Source organism: Anas acuta, chromosome 11 (assembly GCF_963932015.1).
Source record: "Anas acuta chromosome 11, bAnaAcu1.1, whole genome shotgun sequence".
NCBI lineage: Eukaryota > Metazoa > Chordata > Aves > Anseriformes > Anatidae > Anas > Anas acuta.
In genome coordinates, this window is record NC_088989.1 from 19500448 (window position 1) to 19521207 (window position 20760).

Below are 20760 nucleotides of genomic sequence, written 5' to 3' on the forward strand. Positions count from 1 at the left end.
TCATTAAGCATAGTGAGACTACCCAAGGGTGTTAGATATCCTCAACCAACCAGTAAACATGGGCACACAGGAGCATTCTGTGGCCTTAGGTGTCTGTGGGGCGTTCAAGGTGTGGAGCCGGAAGATGCAGAGAAGCAGGATCACTGCACAGCTGTCTTCAGTGTATGTTTCGGGCAGCATTTGCCCAGCACAGAACAAGCAGAGGGAGCTGGAGCAGTCCGGGGGCTGCTGGAGATACCACATGCTGCCTGCAACCAAACAAGCGGCATTGTCGGTGTGAAACAGTGTAAGGAGCCTTTTCTGCCTCACCATCACCCCGCAGCTTTCACTCAGGCTTGCTCTGAGAGCCCTGCTGAGGAGCTGAGATGCACCAGGCAGGACCTGTGCCAGGCGTCCTGTACCTCTGCTGTCAGGACAAGGCTGCCGTGTGGATGGGAAGCATCAAGCCAGTCTGGGGGTAAAGTAGGCTGGACCCCATTATGCAGTGTGTGCTCTAGTTTTTATATTATGTTTGTGTACAGAAGAACTTGTCAAATGCCAAGCCCTCTGGAGTTAGCCCAGGAAGGGGTTGAGGAGTCGCCTGGAAAGCTGCACAGGGCCAAGAGCCTGTCTGTAGACACGAAGACTTTTTTACCAAGACAACTCACAGTGAAGGCCAGTAGTGAGCTACACACCCTGTCAGTTGGTACATAAGCACATGGCTGAAAGAAATGGACTATTTGGGAGCATAGAGGAAAGGCAAAAAAATATGCAGGGAAACAAAGTAATAACAATTAAGGCACGAGGCAAGAGAAATGACTGGATGGAATCATCAGTTGGAAAGCAAAGACAAGTAATGATATGTAACAAGCCACTACATGTTCTTCCTAGGGGGAAGACTGAAAAAAAAAACAGAGGAGAATGGCAAGAAGCCAGTAGCAAACCAACAGCCCAGCAAGGCAGTCCTTTCTAAAAATGTCACCATGGAATTACACAAGAAGCGGCACATGAAGGACATTTGCAGCACTGGCTCAAAACCTTACAATTGGCTATGGATAAGGAAAGCATAAAGCCACTGTTGAAACTTTTTGCTTCTGCTGGCCAAGCTGCGTGTATGGGAAGCCACATTGTCCAACGACTGAAGTTGCCCACCTCGGTGCTGTTTGGAGGTGTGCTGGCACCCCAGACCAGGGGGCAGGACCTGCTCACAGGCTCCGCACACAGGCTGCATTACCTGCAAACAGCCCGTGTTGCTGGAAAACCTCTGTGCTTGCTGATGAGGCCTGCTTGAGCTGTTGGTTAAGCTGAAGCATTTGGGCTCTCCTGCCTGCGCTTTCTAAAGATGTCCAGAGGGGACTTTGCAAAAGCCAGGCACCCCCAGGCTGAGCCTCAGGGACTCGCGCAGTCAGGACTGTACTGTGCATTGTCCCATTCCAGCGGGGAGATGAAGCAGCAACTGTTAGCACTTGTCACTGGATGAAAGCTGCAGCCCTGTACTGGTGTGTCAGGATCCTTTTGACTGTAGCAGCCACGCTATGTCATCATTTATTTCTGAGGGTGGTTTCTGCACGGACTGAATCAGAGCCTTGTGGTGGCCTCCTGGTGCTTCTGGTAGCTGTGCGCTTGGAGTGAGTCACAGGGCAGCCTCAGCTGCACCACAATAACCTGCCAGACAAAGGCTGTGTGTGTCACCAAGCCTGGAGAGGTGATCGGCATTTTACTACAACAGGTACTATTTTATACACTGGGGTTGTTTCTGAACTGTGAACTCCCCCAGCTGGTGAACGTCTGCTATTACCGTGAGGCACAACCTCCACTCCACGTCTCTGTGAGGGGGTACTGCGAGACCGACCCCAAACCTCACCAGCATGTGCGATGTGCAGTCAGAAGCTGGAATAGCTGCAGAATGATGCGCTAATGCGGCTTACCAAAATGCCTGCCATTTGGGAGGAGGAACAAGGTCAGCTTGGGTTTAAAAATGTCATACAGCTGGTGGGGTTTGTCTGTTTCATGAAGTCTGAGCACTGCGATTCTGGACTTGAATATGGGAAGAGCCAAATCTCCAGTGGCTGCAGGCACAGCATTTTCTCTATCACTATCCATGAGGGAACATCTCAGCCACTTGGAAGCATGACTTCAAGGAAAACAGGCACAAAACCTGAGCCATGTCACATATTTCAGGTCCCTTGCACAGTCTTTTGGGGTTTGTCCATAAGAAGCATTATGCATAACAGGTCACTGACCATCCCTGATTTAAAATCCTGAATTAAAGCATTAATTAAATTAATTTATTATTTAATTCATTATTTATTATTGATATGAATTATCAGTAATTCATTAAATTATTGATTTAATTCAGCATCCATGAATTAAAGCATTAATCCTTAAACTCACAGAAGAGGCAGGAACACTGCTGCACAGCATTACTGAGAAGGCAGTGTGTATCAAAGCTGTTCACCTGCTCAGCAGCACACACCTTCTCATGGTCTGAGCTGGTCATGATGTTGTGGTGCTGGAAGTGTCCGAGCCAAGAGTCTGCAGCCAGCAAATGTCATCCTCTGGATCCACTCCCCATTCTTGCAGGCACCTACCCGCTCTAGCACTTGTTGGAGGCTGCCAGGAACCAAAACACCTTTCTAACAGGAAAATGAAACACCTTTGGTTTTGGATCTGGATGGGTTTCTCATGACATCAGTGAGCCAATGCAGGATGCTCAGTGGGAATACAAAGGCAGGAGTGGCATGCTGGGGGGATTGGGATGCAGGCGGGATACATCCCTGCTGGGGATTTGCCCACCCTTGAAGGGAACTCCTGAGTAAAAGTGGAAAGTTGAGATTTGGAGCTCATCTCATGGGGAGCACTGTCTAGCAAAAGCACTACTGTTTGGGCCTGTGAATACAAATTCACAGGAGCTAGTGGCTGACATTTGACTAACAGTTCTCTGCTGGAAGGCAATGAGAGGAGCAAACTGCTGCCTCTCCTGGTACCCTCTCCAGGTACTGGTGCCCTATTCCCCACAGAAATATTTCCTGAGCTCCTGTGTACACTTGCCACGTTATTCTTGGCCAAAAGACATGCTTACCTTTGGCTGAAAATAACCTCTCAACCTTCCTTCAGCTCACTCAATGCAACTGCACTCTCAGTCTTCCCCTGGGAAACATGGTCTTAATCCACTCACCATGTCACCACTGGTTCCCTGGTTTGAAAGCTGATAACATCCAAGTCCGATCAATTTTGCAATGCCTTGTACTGCACATACTTTATGGTAAAAGCTTCTCTTGCACACATACACGGCCTTTCTGCTTGCCTGGTGTTGTCACAGCGACTTGGGACAGATGCAGGCAAGGCCTCCCTAAGAGGAAGCTATCCCTCAATAGCACACCTGGCCTGCTGTCTTTCTTAAGGAATTACTTATAGCAAAAGTTAATCGAAAGACACCTGTCTGAAGAGATGTGGGCAGTGAAAAGATCCGTGTTATCCCCAACCTCTCATGGTCATCTATGTGATCAGCTCGAGACCACATCATGCTTACCTGCGACTCCACAATATTCACCTCGAGCGTGCTGGGGATGTCTGATAGGGTAACGGGTAATTCTGTGCAGGTTACAGTCAGCTCCCGTCACCGTCCACATAATATGGCCAAGAACAAGGGAGCAGCCAGGGTGTAGGAGATGTAACCAGAAACAGCCTTGTGTTGTGAAAGAGAACTGCAGAAGCAGCAGTGGCTGCACGTGTGTGGATACCATGTTCAGCCTCTTGTGATAAGGAAGCAGTAGGTGGAAAACAGCACCGGGGACAGAAGGGTCCATCAGGACAGCTGGCAGAAGAGCAAAGGGTGAGTTACCTGACCTTTCCATGACTGAAAAGAAGGCTGTAGCACCTGGTGACCTCCAAGATGGAGGGAGGAAGCAGAGGGAAATGAGTGTGTATACTTGACCAAGGGTGGTAAATGATGAGAGGAGTGCTGGGCAGCGGGCAGGTGTGTCTGTGTGGACCATGCTGTGTGTTACCAGGACATAAGCGAAGCAACTGCCCTTCAGGGATGGGTAGGGCTGGACAGGAATCAAGACCATGTCCAACTAGCCAGGGCTTCTGGTGGCACTTCAGCAAAAAGAGGTGGTGCGATGGGTTGCAGCTGAAGCACTGGCTTAGCACTGTGGTGTGACTGTGAATGGGCAGCACAGCTCCGTGCCTGCCTGCCCCTGCTGAGGAGCAGGGGGAAGAGGGCAGAGCACCAAGAGCACCACACCAGGCCATTCGCCCTGCCCTGCCTGCTGTCCACACTGGGGGACATGGGGACACACAGCTGCCCTGTGCCCCTCCACTGAGCCCGCACGCCACCCCTCGCCAACCCCACAAAAAGGCCAGGCCCAGGCGGATGTATACAAAACCTGAAATAGTTTACTTTGCTTTCTTTTTTTTTTTTTTCTTCCCTTTTTTTTTTTTTTTTTAAACTTTGCTCTAGGTTTACTTAGATTTCGTGAACTTGATACAAGAGCATTTGATATGAATCGGTAAATAAAACACCGTCATAGATAGATAGCCACGATAAACTTTGTTAGAAATGTACATGTCGCGAAAAAATAATAATACTAATAATAATAATCATAATAAAAAAAGCCGGCACGACGCCCAGGCCGGCGCGGCCCTCACGGCCCTCGCCACGGCTGCGGGTGGCTCTGGTTCCCCGCGGGCGCCGCACCCCGGTAATGTGTGTATATAAACAAAGCCCATAAGAAATGTACAAATATAAAAAGCTACAAACATTAATAAATTACATCGTCACAAAACACGGAAACACTCCACAAGGTGCTAGTAAAATAACTGTCTCCCTCCTCGTACAAGAAGTTACGCAAAGAGCTGGTACGGGCCGCTGCGGCTGGCGGCGCCCGGAGAGACTTTCCCCTTATAAAAAACGGGTGGTCGTTATTCCAAAAGCTATGTACAAGCTACATTCTAGGAAAAGGATGCCTCAGGAGACGCATCTACACGGCAGCCAGGCACCGCCGCCCGCCCGCTCCCCGCCGCCCCTCACCGCCTCCCGCAGCTCAGCGCCGCGGGGCCGGGCCGGGGGCGCGTTAACTTTTTGCGGACTGGTCGCTCTCAGCACTCTGAGAAAGGACATCTATATTAAAAAATATTTATAGCAGGATTCTGTACACTCCAACCGCTGAAAGTTAAAAGGGTTGCCGTCGTGGTGGCCAAAGTTAGGTGGCAGTAGCCCGGAGGCTGCTAGAGGAGCAGCTTGCCATTCCGGTGGATCTTCAGGATCTTGCCGAGCCGCTGCTTGGCCGTGGCCATCCCCTTCTTCGTGCGCTTTCCTGGAGGGAGAGCGGGAGTGGGTGAGCCCCAGGGCGGCTCCAGCCCTACACAAAGTGACCCTCCAGCCCCGTACCACTGCTGCCTTCCCCACAGGAAGCCCGGCCCCATCCCAGCACCTCCACGAGGCCACAGCCACCCCACAAGCCTGGGGCCTTGCCCGCTCCCACCCCAGCTCCGCGGTGCACCAAGCACAGGAGCGGCACCACCGCAGCTGGGGCGCGTCCCGTCACACACCTGGGGCACCCCCACAGTGCCAGCCCTGCTGTGCTGTGCCCTCACCCAGCCCGCATGCATCCCAGCTCATGGCTTGTGGGTGACCAGTTTGCCCCCAGCATGACAGTCCGTCCAAACCCAGTGTCTCCAGCACTGCCCCACCGGGGAGGCTGTGCTCACACAGGCACCCAGCAGGCTGTAAAACGCTGCCTGCCTTCACCGTGGGCATGCACACACCCCCAGGACCTCTGGGCACCTCTCTACTGTTCTGCACACACTCAAGGGGGAATGTGTAGCATGGGGACACAGTCTGGCACCCCACTGGCACCAGTCCATGTACCACTGTGGTTCCTCGCCCTCTCTTTCCCAAGAGAGACCTTCTGCATCCAGCCTAGGCACAAGCTGCTGAACAGCTGCATGTACCAGTGCACACACACACACACACACACACACACGCACGCACGCACGCACAGACATGCACATCTTTACAGATTTAGGCTAACACCAAGGCACTACAAAGCACCTAACTGGGACAACCTCTCCTATCCCCACACTCAAGAAAGAAAAACACCACTGTGAGCCCTTGCTCGTGGGCTGTGCCATTCAGGAAGGCCTGTGCCCCCTGCATGCTTGTCCTCAGAGACTTGTACAATTGTCACAGCTGATCTCTACCCCACCTCTCGCCAGCTACTACCTTACAGCCAGAAACACTGTGAATCTCCAAGGTATCTGGGACTACCTGGCACTCCACAAACCTACAGAGCCATTTCCCTGCCCGTAATGCTGTCAGTGCACTCACATGCAACACCTGCAAAGACTGGTTCCTCTCCACTTCTCCCACCTGCATTGAGTGCTCCAGCCCAGAGGGCAGGTGGTGACCTTCCACACCATACCTTTTCTCAATAAGAATGTGCTTCTACAGCCACAGAAGACTGGCAGCATACAAAAGCAATTTATAGTTTCTTCATTTCTCATCCTTTTGCCTCACTGTGAGTTGTCGCCCTTCCTGAAATAGTCTGAGAGCTCCCTGACTCTGCTTCATCCCACCTTCTCCTTCCACAGTCCCTTCATTCCCAACCTGTTAGTTCCCAAGCTCCGGGATCTCCTGTGCTCCATGCAAGAGAGATGCCCTGAAGTCCCCTAGGTGGCCCCAGCTGACTCAAGGCCCTTCACTGGAGGCTCTGAATGTGCTCCTCTCACTCAATGTCAGGCACGTACTCTTGGCACATGGCTCCTTCCCTCCTCTGAGGACTGAGCTATGTCACGGCAAGGTGTGATCCACGTGCCTGTTCAGGCTCCCTTCACGATGACCTGACTGGGCACCCAGCTCACCTGCCAGACCAGGGCCTGGCTCCATTCAGCACTCCTCTTCCCATCACATCTTCCATGCTCTTGGACCTGTTTTATTCACGTTACCATGTCATCACAAAGACACAATTCCAGGCAAATACTTTCATTTCACTCTGGTTCTGCAGACAGCTACAGGGCTTGCCAGCTCCTGACAGAGCCCTTGGGCCTATAATGGGCTGTACACATCCTCCTGTATGGCCCATTCAGCTGCCCTGATGTTTTACTGGGGCTGCAGGACACTACACGCTGCCTCTGATTTGCTCCACTCAAATGCAGAATACTGGAAACGTCTGCCACATAGCCTCACTTTTTACAACAGGGCCTCTCCCAGTGGGATCAAGCACTTGATCTTCACCATACACAGTGCACTCGACTGGAGTTTTTGCCTGTCCCACACACCTGCCTTCATCGTGCTTTCTCAGCACAGTTCAAGCAGAGAACAGAAGGCCCCAGCCCAGCCCTGGCTTTCCCTATGGCAGACAAGTGACTTCTTCCTCTCTTGGTTTTGTTTGCGTGGCTGTGTTACTCCCAAGGTCTGACATTCCTCTGCTCTTTTGTTGCAACAGGACTGCAGATTTGCACTACTCTACACGCGCTGGGCGGGACGTCCTCCTTTACAGGTATGCACAGGTATTGCACAACCACTAGCCGAGCTCAGCAGTGCCTGACCCCGCCCTGAGCAGAGCAGCCTTTATGGATGCATCCTCCCCTTGACAAGGCTTCACCAGACGGGCTGGACTGTGACGTGGCCACTGCATGTCCTCCTCAGGAAGCCTGGGGCATGCTCAGGAGCGTTTCCTAGCACAGGATGCCTCACTCCCTGCAACAACAGCCCAGCAGCAAGGCACAAATTTGGGCCCACACTACCAGGGGAGCCAAGGCCATGGGCTAGATCTCCAACCAGATCTGATCTACCAAAACAATTCTACAGACCCATGACAAACATAATACGTGAGGGCCCTGCAAACGGCATGGATTACATGACCAAATCACCCTTCCCCATTCCTAGAGCGTAACCCCAGGCGTTTCCTGGTACCTTTGGCGGAGGCATTGTTCTGCGAGGATGATGAGGGTCTCCTCTGTGTGAGGAAAACACCGGGTGCCATCGGCTGTGATCCCCTGTTAGGCTGGGCGACCCCAAAGGTGCTGGCCCCTGCGGTGTACTCGTGATCTGTGAGGCTGCTGGCATGTGACTCCAGCTTCGGCTCTGGCGAGCTGCCTTCCTGAGCCGGTTTGTTCGCGTTGTTGGTTGACAGCTTCTTTTTGGTATTTTTTTTCTTCTTGCCTTTTTGTTCCTCCTTTAAAATGACAAACATGAAGCTCATATTAATCCCCAGAAGACCTTTAGCTATGGCAAGGGCCAGCGGCGTTGCTTAGGGTCCTGATACAATGAAAAACAATGGAGTTTGCCATGTACAAACTGCTCAGTCTGTTCCGATACCATCTCTCTCACAGATCTCTGCCGCATGCACACGCTGCCTTTCTTGCCTCTCTGTGCTTTGTGCAGAGCCTCCTTGCTTGTTAACTCTGTGCACGCTGCGGCGAGTAGCAGCCAGTCAGGACCGAAACGACCCTGCCTTGGGAGACCAGCGTGGTTTTGCATGAACAAACCTTTTGAAGTTCCACATAAACTGGCATCTCCTATCTTCAATCTTCACACACTTTCACAATAGCATGGAGGATATTAAGCACCCCACTTATTCATAGAATCTGCTTCCTGCTAAGACAGACATTATCTCACCACCTACAACTGCACATCATGAGAAAAGTGGTCTCTCACCATCCTGTTTCCCTTGCCTACCTTCAAATCCACTTCTTGTTGAAACCCTGCTACCGTTCTTGGAGCTCTTCTACCTAACAGCACCCATCACAAAAGCGCAATGCCACCAAAAGCCACAACTCCAGCAACTCCAGCATCTCACCAACCTGGCTCCCGCAGACCACATCACCTTCACGCCTTGCTCTGTCATCTTTGTGGGGCCCAAGTGCATGAGGCACTTAGCATCTATATGACACCTCCAGAGACCAAAGGACACTTATCATCACCCAGAAATGCCTCAATATCTTTGTTGAACTGACATGAGCTATCCTCGGTTCACCAAAGCTTTGAGAGAAAACCCTAATGCTTCCTAGCAGCCAATTTCCACAGACAAGGCAATCACACCAGTCAGACTCTCAAATGCACATCAATACACCGTTCTCACACACTCCTTTCAGGGACCCTCCTTCTACTATTAGCCTGCAAGGTAGCTGTGGTTGCTCTCTCATGCTTTTCTGTACTTCTGACACACTGCCTGCCCTGTGCTGTGGCTTTGTCAGGTATGCTGCAACACTACAGGACTTTCCTCCTGTTTATTTCACCTGAGACTGATGACCCTTGTGTTACTGACATGAATAAACCCTAAGAAGGACTGACACTGCTGCTATTTGGGCATGACTTTGCTGCTTTCATGTCCTGACAGCTACTACTTCCCACGCAACCTCACCTGCTGTGACAGTTTTGCGGCAGCAGCGGCAAGTCCGGTTTCAATGGAGGCGACTCTTGTACCCTCTCGCACCGGTCTGTCCTGTCGAGGCACCGAGGGGCCAACTCGTGCTGCAAGGAAAGCAGGTGCAGGTGAGACACATGCAGCGTGTGCCCAGATGAGCAGCACAGCCACACTGGGCAGCCTCCTAAGCAGGAAGAGCCAGGGATGCCACAGCCTCTGCTCTTCCTTCCTCCCCAGGATGTGTACGAAGAAGGAAGTGCTGACAGCCTCCACCCAGTCACAGTGGTTTGGGGAGAAGCTGCCAACGAAGATATAACACAGCCAAGTAACCTCACAGGCAGATGCAGCTACCTGAAGCTGAAGCCATGGGAGATTTCTGCCTACTACAGGTAGTATGAATGAGTCCAGCATCGTTTCCAAATGGACAGCATTCACCGCCCCATCTGCTGGGGATGGACATGCAGTGCCACGAGCTGAGACACTGCTTCTTTGTCACACACAGCAAGCTGTGGAGACTCCCCCATTAGTGGGCCATAGCAAAGGGGGGTCTAGGAACCCCCTAGCCTCTTATACTGCCTCTGGTGAGCCACAACAAAAACACCTTTCCAGACCATCAGCTTTGGCCAAACCCAGAGGAGACCATTCTCACATTCCCTGCCATTTCTCTCTATGTGGTCAACACCTAAAAGCCAGGGCTACTCAGCTGTCTGTGGTTTCACAACTACGCCACTGCTAAGGTGGCCACCAATCATTCCTTCACCAAGAGCACAAAGAAAAAAAACAACCCATCCAGGAATGACTTTTTCCTGCTGGTTCATGGCAAAAGGCTAAAACTGGTCGGCTGAGTCCCAGCACATGAAATCACCTCACGTTGTGCTGGAAAGAATTAATCCTTCACTATACAGAGAAATTGCTAGTTGTGGTCTCACAGTTTCCACATTCCTTGAAAAATGGCTGGTTCATTAGGTACCTGCCTGACTTAGTCTGAGTCTGGGTAGCACAGATTTCATGGACTTACCTGTTGGGCTATAAGGGGCATCATCTGAGCTTTTCCTTTTCTTTGACCGAGATTTGAATACTGGATTATCTTCATCCGATTCAAGAGAAGGGTAAACTACAGTAGGAAACAAAGAGGATACTTTCAGTGTGGGGACAGCTCTGTGCTGCACACAAGTCCACTTGCTCTATACAGTTATGGTGCCTGCAGGCATCACAGCTCAGAAGAGCTATGTCCCCCAGGGGTAACGCTGAGTGGTGACACAGCTGCAACAATCAGGAGACTTTCTCTTGCTCTCATCTACACACTGCATTTTAGAAGTTGTTGTCATTACACTGCAACCAGCTACTTTTAGGATACACAGATAAACTTCTCAAACAGCAAAAAGCAGTCTTCATCTTGTCTGTGTAGTGGCAGCACAGCTGTAAGAGACACAGACAAATTTCTTTATCCCAAGCTAGACTGATATTGAAGACATGCCAGTACAATTCTCATAACCCCTTGCAAGACAAGATGTGAATCTTCATGTGTCAAAGAAACACGTGTAGGTGCGTGGGTTCTCCTGCCATGAGAGGAGCTTCTACCTTTCTTCAAAAGCTTGGGAAAAAGTGAGCCACACTATGATTCACAGGGAGACAGCCACCTCTTTGTTAAGGGACTGGTCTTTGGACTGCATGGAAGGACTTGGTGCCATGTCTCAGTATTTTTCCTGTTCCCATGGGTTTAGGTCTCAGTTTTTTTCCTGTTCCCATGGGTTTAGGTTTTGCCAGATGCAAGCAAGCCTTGCTTCACATTTTCAAAGGAGGCTCTCTCACATGCACAGTATGATATCAGGCCCAGCGCTAACACGGCTTGCAGATAAGTACCCTGGTCACTTGATACACTCCTAAAGATCCTACAGACCTCCCACAAACTCCTATCCACAACAACTTGGCTAAGATACGTGTGATCTGCCATGTATCTCTATCGCAGTAGCAGTGGTCCTACTTATGACTTAGCACGGGTATGGCCCACTGATACTACCAGGCACAGACAGCTGTCACAGCAAGGAGACATGCAGGAGAGATCACATCTTGGCTCCCACACTTGATTTCTGGTGTCTGTAGGGCTTTTGCATGTTCATGGCTATCTGAACAGCATCCTCGCTGGACAGCAGTACCCACAAGTGCAACTCACACCGCAGTGACTCATGGTTCCCTTCATGCACGGAGCAGACCAAGGCAGATTCCTTTACTGCCACATCCCCTGCTCTTCCCCCAGGAGCAGGGAGCGGCCTTTACTGGGAGCCTGCCTAGTGCAAGCAGAATTACCAGTGCCAGGGAAGCCAACCGCTTCATTTGGCACCTCACCTTCCTGGCCCTTGTGACTCCAGCACACTCAGGCAGAGAGAAACAAGATGACGTGCCATTTGTGCTGACCTCAGAAACTGTTTTCCTTGATTTACTAGTGGCCAAGAGGTAAATGTGAACCATTCTACCAAAGGACCCTTCAAAGGCCTCAGGGATAAAACATCACCTGATCTAAACTTTGCCCCAGCCTTTACTGTGAAGTTTTGTTTGTTTGTGTGTGTACATTTTTTAACAGGCATTTGATTTTCTTGCCTGTTGTCATTTGTTACATCAGTAGTGATTTTACCCTTACTGTGGCCTGTGGCCATTGACACTGTAAGTCTGCTGATTAGATGTGGAACAGCAGAGCCTTTGGAAACCAAGCCTGCTCACAACAAAGGCTCTCCATTCAGTCGCAGCACAGATGTGTAATGAGCAAATCTGCCCTTCAGCAGAGCAGAGCCCTGCCCATGCGTGGCATCTGCTTCATGGAGCTGCCCTTTCTCAAAGCACCTAGCAGCACCACCACTGCATCGCAGAGCACTCTAAATGGCTGGGCTGCCTTCTGCAACATGTCGCAGCACCTCCAGTTTGCCTTGGTATTTCAGAGGGTGAAAACACATGCTATTTTTCTAGTCATAACATGATTTCTGATGGCCATGCTTGCCACAAACCTCTACTTTCTTCTTGTCCCATTCAGGGCTTCAGGTTTTCCAGTTCCTATCAATCCTCACATTATTATTTTCTTCCTTTCCTCACTTCTTATATTCAAAATTGTTCCTGCAAATTATTATGGTAGAACTGATATAACTGGTGCAAACTGGCTATGTGCCCACTTCTGCTTCAGATGCTTACTTTCTATGCCAACACTCAAAATACCATAGGAACCCTTCTCCAAGTACAAATTCAGCTTCTCACTCAGCTTGCCTAGACATTTTAGTGTTATTGTGCAGAGAAGGACATTCCTGTCATAAGTACTAGTACCTGACACACATTTTTGGGACAGCTCCCCATGTTTGCTGGCGGACTGCCACAGTGTCAATGTGTTTCCATGCTTTTTAAGATCTACTGGTAACACCATGTCTCAAGTACAGTCTAACTGGATAGTTATATCACCACCGGTTCTGTAGTCAGTCTACCTATTATGGAGTGTTTGCTTAATTTTGCAGTGCAGACCTCTTGTTTATTACACTCTTCCTTACCAACATTTTGATATTTCAGTGCAACAGACCACATGAAATTGAAAAAGCATCCCATGAGAAACACAAGGATTATTTGTAAATATGCACACGCATACCCAGGCACACACACACAACTCAGACTGCTTCGCGTGTACGTACCGTAATCTGAATCTTTAAAACAGGCATCTAAATGGTCCTGATCTTCATCGTAATCTTCAATGTCAATACTGTTTTTTGTGCTTTTCTTTAGTAACCGCTTGCCAGCATTTTTGTTACTACCACCGCCTGTTTTTTTAGAGTTCTGTGTGGAGATGGAGTTATTCTTCGCCTGATTGGTACCCCAGGATGCCTGGAGGCAGGAATCTGATGACTGGAGGTTTGCCATCGATAGCATGCCCTGGATTGCTTCTTGTGTGCTGGGTGAGGCAGGTGGCTGACTGCAGGAAAACATTGAGAAATACAAGAGCTATTAGCGATTCCATGAAAACACAAACCCCTCTCAAACAGTTGACTCCTTTCACCTCGCAGTGTTGCTAGAAGAAATTTCCTGATTACTGTGCTTTGAGCAGCTGGGCATGCCACAAGTGACAACAGTTGTTTTTTTTATGTTAACAGCAACGTCACAGTGCATTAGATTTGGGGTTACTGTAACAGTAACCTCTATAACAGTATTCCCAGCAACACAACATTTGTACTACCCTACCCTGAGGATGTCACCCCAATCCCTTACACACACATCCCAAATTCCCATCCTCCTACAATGGAGCTATGACGGGTGAAAACCACATTGCTTTCACTGACCTGAACGATGAGACCCCTGCTGTTGGCCAATACCCTTGCAAATTCATTTCAGATTCCTCCATCCCCTCCTTCACATGACTATGTATGAAAGCGAAGCCTGAATAGGGCAGGGAGCAGTGGTAAGGGGGAACTGCACATGGACCATGGCAGTGGGCAGGCTCTCTGGCACCCCTCGAGAAGTGACAGAGCTCAGGAGAATGGAGAAGTCTGGCTGTGGTGACCAAGCTACCACATCACCGTGACTGCACGAAGAAGGTGGGACAGCTCACACCGGGGTGCTGCTGTGTGTGGGCACGGGAAACACAGGCTGTGCCCTCTGCGGTGAAACAACCAACAGGCAGCAGTGCTGTCGTGGTGGGCTTCTGTTATGTACTGCCAAGCAAGTGGAGAAAGGATCCAAACAATGGGAATGAAGCTCAGGTTCACAGGCCACAGCTCTCAATGGGGACGTTCACTGCCCCAGGACCATCAGAAGAGCAACATGATGGGGCACAAGCAGATCATGAAGTTTCTACAGTGCCCTGGGAGGTTTTCTGATGTGTATGTGGGGTGGACTGATGATGGGAGGTGCTGAACAGAGGTAGGACTGGATGAGTGGGCTACAGGAGAGGGAAACCTTGTTCACATTGAACTTGCTTTTTGGCATTTTATTGCCAACTGCCAACAAGCACTGTGCATCTACTATAGAAAACAACATATTCCTACAGAGTAGGCTGAGGTTAAATGATGTGTAAATTCTGACTAATTCTGACTGGCATGTACACTTAAGCAAGGTGGCAAAGCATGTTCTTCATGATACCGAAGAATGTAGAAGAACACTAATCTCATCAGGAAACATCAGACATTAATTCTGCAAAAACACAGAACGCATCATCAAGTATTTCCAGAAGTTCTGGCAAACAGTGAAATGCCAAAAAAAGAAAAGATATTTGAACAGTTATGCAATAGAAGCCACTAACGTACAGCATTTCCCAAGTAAATTAGCAATACCACATCACTTTCTCTCATTTGATCTTAATTTAATCCACTTAAAACCATTACAAGACTCTAGATAGAGTAAGACTCTAGACATAAAGGGAGTTTCTGGGCACTAATTGCATTTATAAATAATCCTGAAAATGAGTTAGGACTGGTGTCAGCAGCTTGCAACTCAAGGAATAAAAGAACATCGAAACATTTATTTAGTGAAGAGACATTTTAATCCCTTCATTATCATGCCAGATGCCTTAGCCTTCCCCCTGACAAAGGCATATTTCACACCATCTATAAGAAATTAACATATTTTCTTTCCATTTTTCCCCCCAACAGTTTTTGCAAACACTGGACTCCCAAAACAGTGCAAACAGACCATCAAAAACTGACCACTAAGTGGGTAAATCAGAGAGGAACTGCCTTAAGCAACACAAGCTTCAACAAATAAATTGTGGAATATGATCAAAACCAGTGGTTCTGAGAGTCAAACCACAACGTGAACGTGTGGGTAAAATGTCTTAAAGAGACAGAGCTGCACACGGAGCAAAGTGTTTCTCATTAGTGCTTGCCTGTGCTTCTATTAGAGGTATTTCAGCTTTCTAAGCCAAAAAAAAAAAAAAAAAAAATCAGAAAGAATCAGGAAGCAATTTTTAAACTCTGGGAGGACTTATCCCCTTTTTGTAGCTTCAGCAATGATCTTATATATATATATAACTATATATATATGAAAGTAAACTGACCATGAGTTCCAACTTTAACTTAAAAACAGTAAATATAGGAGCAGAAGCAGAGCAACCAGCATCCTTCTGCCCCTGTGCTCCCTTCCAAGCAGTTGGCTTGCAAGAGCCCTCCGAGCATACAGCAAGGTGGCACTTGGTGATAGCACAGACCCTGCCATGGCTTATCAAATCCCAGCAGTCTTGCTTTCCTTTCCACAAGCTAAAAAATAATTTAGTGGATGAATAGAAAAAAGGACACTAATTGACTAGCAGTTCGTGCCTTTTGCAGTGGGCTCCCCTTGGGGGATTCTGTTGTAAAGAAACTCTACAAAGAACTGGAGTGTTAGTGTTCTCAGGGTTGCCCGAGTGAGGAAATGGATTACTGCAATAACCATTTGCTGCCTAGCAAGCATCTGGTGTTTTCAGACGCATACAGTGCAGGAACTAAGAGGTCCACACTGGAAACTGCCAGCCCTGCCTGTAACCCCCAGGACAACGAAGTAAACCTTGGTGTAGCCGTGACATGTGCCACAGGCAACAGAAATGCTCAGATGGCCAACAGGGCATGGCCATGAGGCGGCTGCTTCAGCCACCCCCGGGGCCAGGCTGTGGAGGCCGAGCCCCAGGCCCAGCTCCCACCTGGAGCTCACAGGGAGCTGCTGCTGCTCACAGCAGGTGGAATTGGCAGCAAGTTTGCACCGTGTTAACAGAGAGCAGCACTGTAACAGAAGGGAAAATATGTTGCTAAAACTCAGCCCAAATAAAAGGACTGATCCCAGGACTGATCAGCCTGCAGTGCATCCAGTCTGATGGTGTGATGAAGAGTGGGGAAGGGGAGCTCCCCTCCGAGGGAAGCCAAGGAAGGACACATTGGTCTGCACAGCACAGATGGCGTGATGCCCTCCACAGTGCTACCTGCAGCTGTTTGCTAGGATGGGTTTAAGCCTAGGGGCCTTAGAGCCCCAGAACAACTTGTTGTTGCTGGCAGTGTCTTCATCAGGGAGGAGTGCACAGAGCAGCCCTTCAGGCTATGCTTTAGGGCTTTCGTGCTGCCTGCATTCCCCTCCTAGACTTGACAAGAGCATCCTTTCCCTGGCACTACACACCAGAGCAGGTGGCAACAGGCAAACAACTGTGGTTGCTGACAGGAATACACACAGTTCAGCACTGACAGACTAAGGCTTTGCCTCCCTCATTGGGGCTGGCCCCTCTCCACTACCACCATCTCTCTCTGAGGGTCCAACATCTCTCTTGAGAGGTCATCTTCCTTTCATAAGTAATTACCAAACCTGTTACCTCTATTCTTATATTTAGAAATTGAATGCATTCATTTTGTTGGAATACAACTCACTGAATGCTGGCCTTTTCCCTGTTCTCCACACTGCCTGCACAGCGGCTGGAGGTACTGAAGGGCATGGGGGAGAAGAGACAGTAACCTTACTAACATTTTGTCTCGCCTCTGAATAACTACTGCTCAGTCTCATAACTGGGGGAAAATAGGTAAGAGCAAAGGAAAGTCACAGGAACCATTGAACATTTTCTAAGTGGAAATATCTAGCTTGACATATGAACTGCCTCATGGGGTTACAGAGCAGAGGAAGCCAGATCCTACTCGGAGGTGCACAGCAAAGGATGAAAGGCAGTGGAGGGGAAATCCCAGCCAGCCACAGGAAAAAAAGGGCCATGCTGAGGGTGGCTGAGCAGCTCACACAGAGAGGTTGCAGAATCTCCATCCCTGAATATATCTAAAACTCACCGAGGCAATGCCCTGAACTACCAGGTCACACTATGCAGCTGGCCATGCTCTGAGCCAGCAGCTGTATGAAATGACTTCACAAGGTCCCTTCCAATTGCCATTGTTCTAGAATACTGCAAATAAGAGCTGATGCATGAGAGGGGGAGGTAATGAATCACCATTTTCCCTATGTGATAGTTTTCCTGTCATTTCTGCATTTCCCTCATCCTTCCCAAGGCAAGATGGAAATGAACTACAAAGAAGTGAAACAGAGACATTAATGACTTGTCACTATTTTGGGGAAGTGACAAATGTATAGAACTACAGGACTTAAATAACTTCAAGCACAAAAACAGTATTTTCATCCATATTTTACCAGGCTTGGGAACAAGAAACAATTCCACTGAGTTCAAAATCACATGACTACTAGTCTCCTCAACTTTTTTTTTTTTTCCTATATTCCATTTCCCTCTTTTCAGATTGTTTCCACATTTATGGCAGCATTTCTGCAGAACCTCTCTCCTTGTCTCTCCTCATTTTGCTACCATTGGCACAAGTGTGGGAGAGCAATCTAGGTAAAGCCATCAGGGCATTTGTTTTGGTCAGTTGCAAATGACAATCTAACATTTTACAGAATAAAGTTGCACACTATTCATGAGAGGTCATTAACACACAAAAAGAGCCCTAACCTGCTTCCTAAGTTACCGCTGCAGTTCAGCAGCCCTGGTGCTGGTCTGATAGGACTCTGTGCTTCCCCTTGCAGAGCTCACCCTCATCTGCACAGATCACCAAGCAAGCAGAGGACATCCCACACAGACTTTACTGCACTATTACATACTTTATATATCATAGAATCGCAGAATTGTAGGGGTTGGAAGGGACCTATATATATACGTGTATATACATAAACACATATATATACGTAGTACATATATATGTACTACATGTACTACCCTTTACCTGCCTTACAAGTAGGAAAACAAACTAGAGAAACATGGAAATTATTTCTGTGAGTCAGGCAGGACCACATTGGCATTACGTTGCAACACAGTTTGTTTGCATATCAGGTTTCTTCTTTTTTAAAGAAGCACGTTATGGCTGTTTAAAAAGCCTAGCATAATTATGAAATGAAACACAGTAATTTCATTTATCAGGAGCTTTTTTCAATCAAGCTTCAACACACACTGCCAAAACCTAATTGTTTATACAAGAACCAAAATTGATATGACACATTCCCACTAAACTACCACACACAGTGTAGTAATTCATGCGGAGTTTAGTTATGTGACTGCCTTTGCGACTTTGATTTCAGAAACCACAAAGTCTACAAATACCCTGGATACAGAGCCCAGGTTGAAGGGAGGAAAAATGAAAGGCCTGAGTCCTACTCTGTTACTGAATGGCAGTTTTAACCCATTGCAGACAGCAAAAGACACAACCAAAGAGAGATAATCTTTGAGGAACATTCCTTTAACCTGTATTTTCAGCTTACCTCTGTATATCTGCACATCACAAGTAGGCAATGAACCACACTGTATGTGAAATAATTAGAACTGTAAACATGGCCAAGACAAATTTCTTTAATTCTTAAAATGGCTGGCATTTTCTTCTTTTATATGGATATTCATGTATGGGAGTCATATTACACAGGCAACCTAATTCCCAGAGTTAGATACACCTAACTACCTGCCAAATGTCTAATTACCTGCCAAAACGTAAGTGTAAATTTGATATAAACTCTAGTACCATTATGCACCATAATACAGAATGAAAAAGGAATTCAGAGGAACAGCCAAACAGATAACAAGTGCCAATGTGATTATTTCAGTGTTTTTTGAAGAGCAGACAGGGCCAAATCTCAAGAGATCAGGAAAATCTAGAAGCACTGACCCATCTGCACTCAGACAACAAAAAAAAACATTGTATTACCTGGGAGCTGCAGACACTTTGGTACCTCTCTCCATACCCTCTGCAATCACTGGTTTTGAACAACCACTCCTTGCTAGAAGGAAGGCAGTAATGGAAGAAAAATGGCACTAAACTGAAATCAGATCTCTTCCCTAGAAATAACAGTCTTGTCAAGATAAGCCTCCTAAGGACAGTTACTACGTTACTTGTTTTTAAAATCATTGGCTTTTTTCACCTGCAGTTCTGCTGTGTGACACACCCCTGGAATGAGTACCATGGGAAAACATTAGGAACGAGCAGAAAACTCTTACAGGAGTCTTTGCATACACACCCCTGTTCAATGCAGAGATGAGGATCTCCTGAATGAAGGCAGTCTGTATACTATGCTTTAATCTCCTGCAATTATCTGTGTTGGGAAAGAGACAATTACCTAATAAATGGAGAGAGGTCAAAACATCTGCTTCAATAACCCTCTCATTTCTCTGTTGCTCTGTCACCAGACCGCAGCCTTTAAAAAAAAATCCATACTCTCTCCCAACATTTTTTTTTTAATCACTGATAAAATTCACTTTCTATGGTTTCTTTTGATAACTTATTCCATATGTTCCCCTTTGACCATGAGACATATCTTTTGGAATCCACAGTTATGGCTTTTAACTTCCAATCTTTCCCAGGTTTAGATAATATCTTCCTCTCTGATTCCACTTTAACAGGTCCTTTCAAATTTGCAAGCTGCACTTTTCCTGGGTCACGCACACCCAACACCCAGCAAGGGCACAGCCTGGGTGAGAAGGACAGCACCAGGCTCCCTTTACCTAGTGTTTTACCTACTCTCAGACCAACTACCACCACTACTACTTTCTGCACAGGTTCTGTGGGTTTGCATAAGCAAGGCAGACCTAAACAAAGCAGGGAAGAAAAAGATGCTGTTAGCGTATCCCAACAACTACTTAGCTCTGCTGTGTAAAGCAGATTGGTTTTGCTGCTTTGCACATATAAGCGGCAAAGATCTACTTAACCAGCAGATTGCTAGGGAGCACAGGACATAGGATGCAGCAGTTCACATCCGCTGGGCCATTCTGTGCATGTTAGCTGTAAACTCTGATGTACCTAAAACTCTTTTCCAGGGCTCTGTTCCCAAAGTTTGAATTAAGCAAGACATTTCCATATGTGAAGAGTCCTATTCTGATTATTTTGAAATGGCACGCATACCCTAATTCTTCTATCTGTAGTTTATGATCAGACTTGGCACATAAAGAGTGGAGGCAGTGAACTCAAGCAGCATTCACTGAGCAGAAAGCTCCTTTTGAATGATTCATCTATTATAGTATTATTGCTAAAATGGATGTTCAGCATTTACAGATGTGAAACGCCTCTATTTGTTTAAATTATACCACTAAAATCTTTCCCACACACTTTTCCACCTCTCCCTCCAGATCACAGGATAAAGGAAGAATTTGCTTACTGGAGAAAAAGCAGTGACTGAGCTGCGAAGTTCATTCTCTCTCCCTCTCACACACATAACCACAAAAGAGCAATTCTTGTTTACAGGTAAGAGCAAAAAAAAACCATCCCTTTGTGCATACCTGTTGGTGTTATACTCTAAACCCCCAACTTCCTTGCTTGCCTGCAAAAGGTCAAGAATTCCTGCTGAACTTCCGCTCTCTTTCTTTACTTTGGAATTACGCCCTGGCTTTGCCTCTGTGTCAATGTGAAGCAAATCTTCATCTGACGAGTCATCACTCTGTGAAAACAAGAAGGCAGCT

General features: G+C 47.7%; 1 protein-coding gene across 4 annotated transcripts in view; it reads right to left on the minus strand.

Annotated features, from left to right (window-relative positions):
* Positions 1-4360: 4360 nt before the first annotated feature.
* The window catches only part of PHF2 (PHD finger protein 2), a 95662-nt gene continuing 79262 nt past the window's right edge, over positions 4361-20760 (minus strand). For 3 of the 4 annotated variants that reach the window (XM_068694087.1, XM_068694088.1, XM_068694089.1), the window contains 6 exons: positions 20581-20738; positions 13019-13296; positions 10372-10467; positions 9351-9460; positions 7901-8162; positions 4361-5300 (listed from right to left, as the gene is read on the minus strand). In XM_068694087.1, the coding sequence (XP_068550188.1) occupies positions 5212-5300; positions 7901-8162; positions 9351-9460; positions 10372-10467; positions 13019-13296; positions 20581-20738 (993 nt within the window). In that variant the 3' untranslated portion in view covers positions 4361-5211. The remainder of the gene's footprint in view (positions 5301-7900; positions 8163-9350; positions 9461-10371; positions 10468-13018; positions 13297-20580; positions 20739-20760) is intronic. The other variant, XM_068694090.1, reaches the window with a different exon arrangement.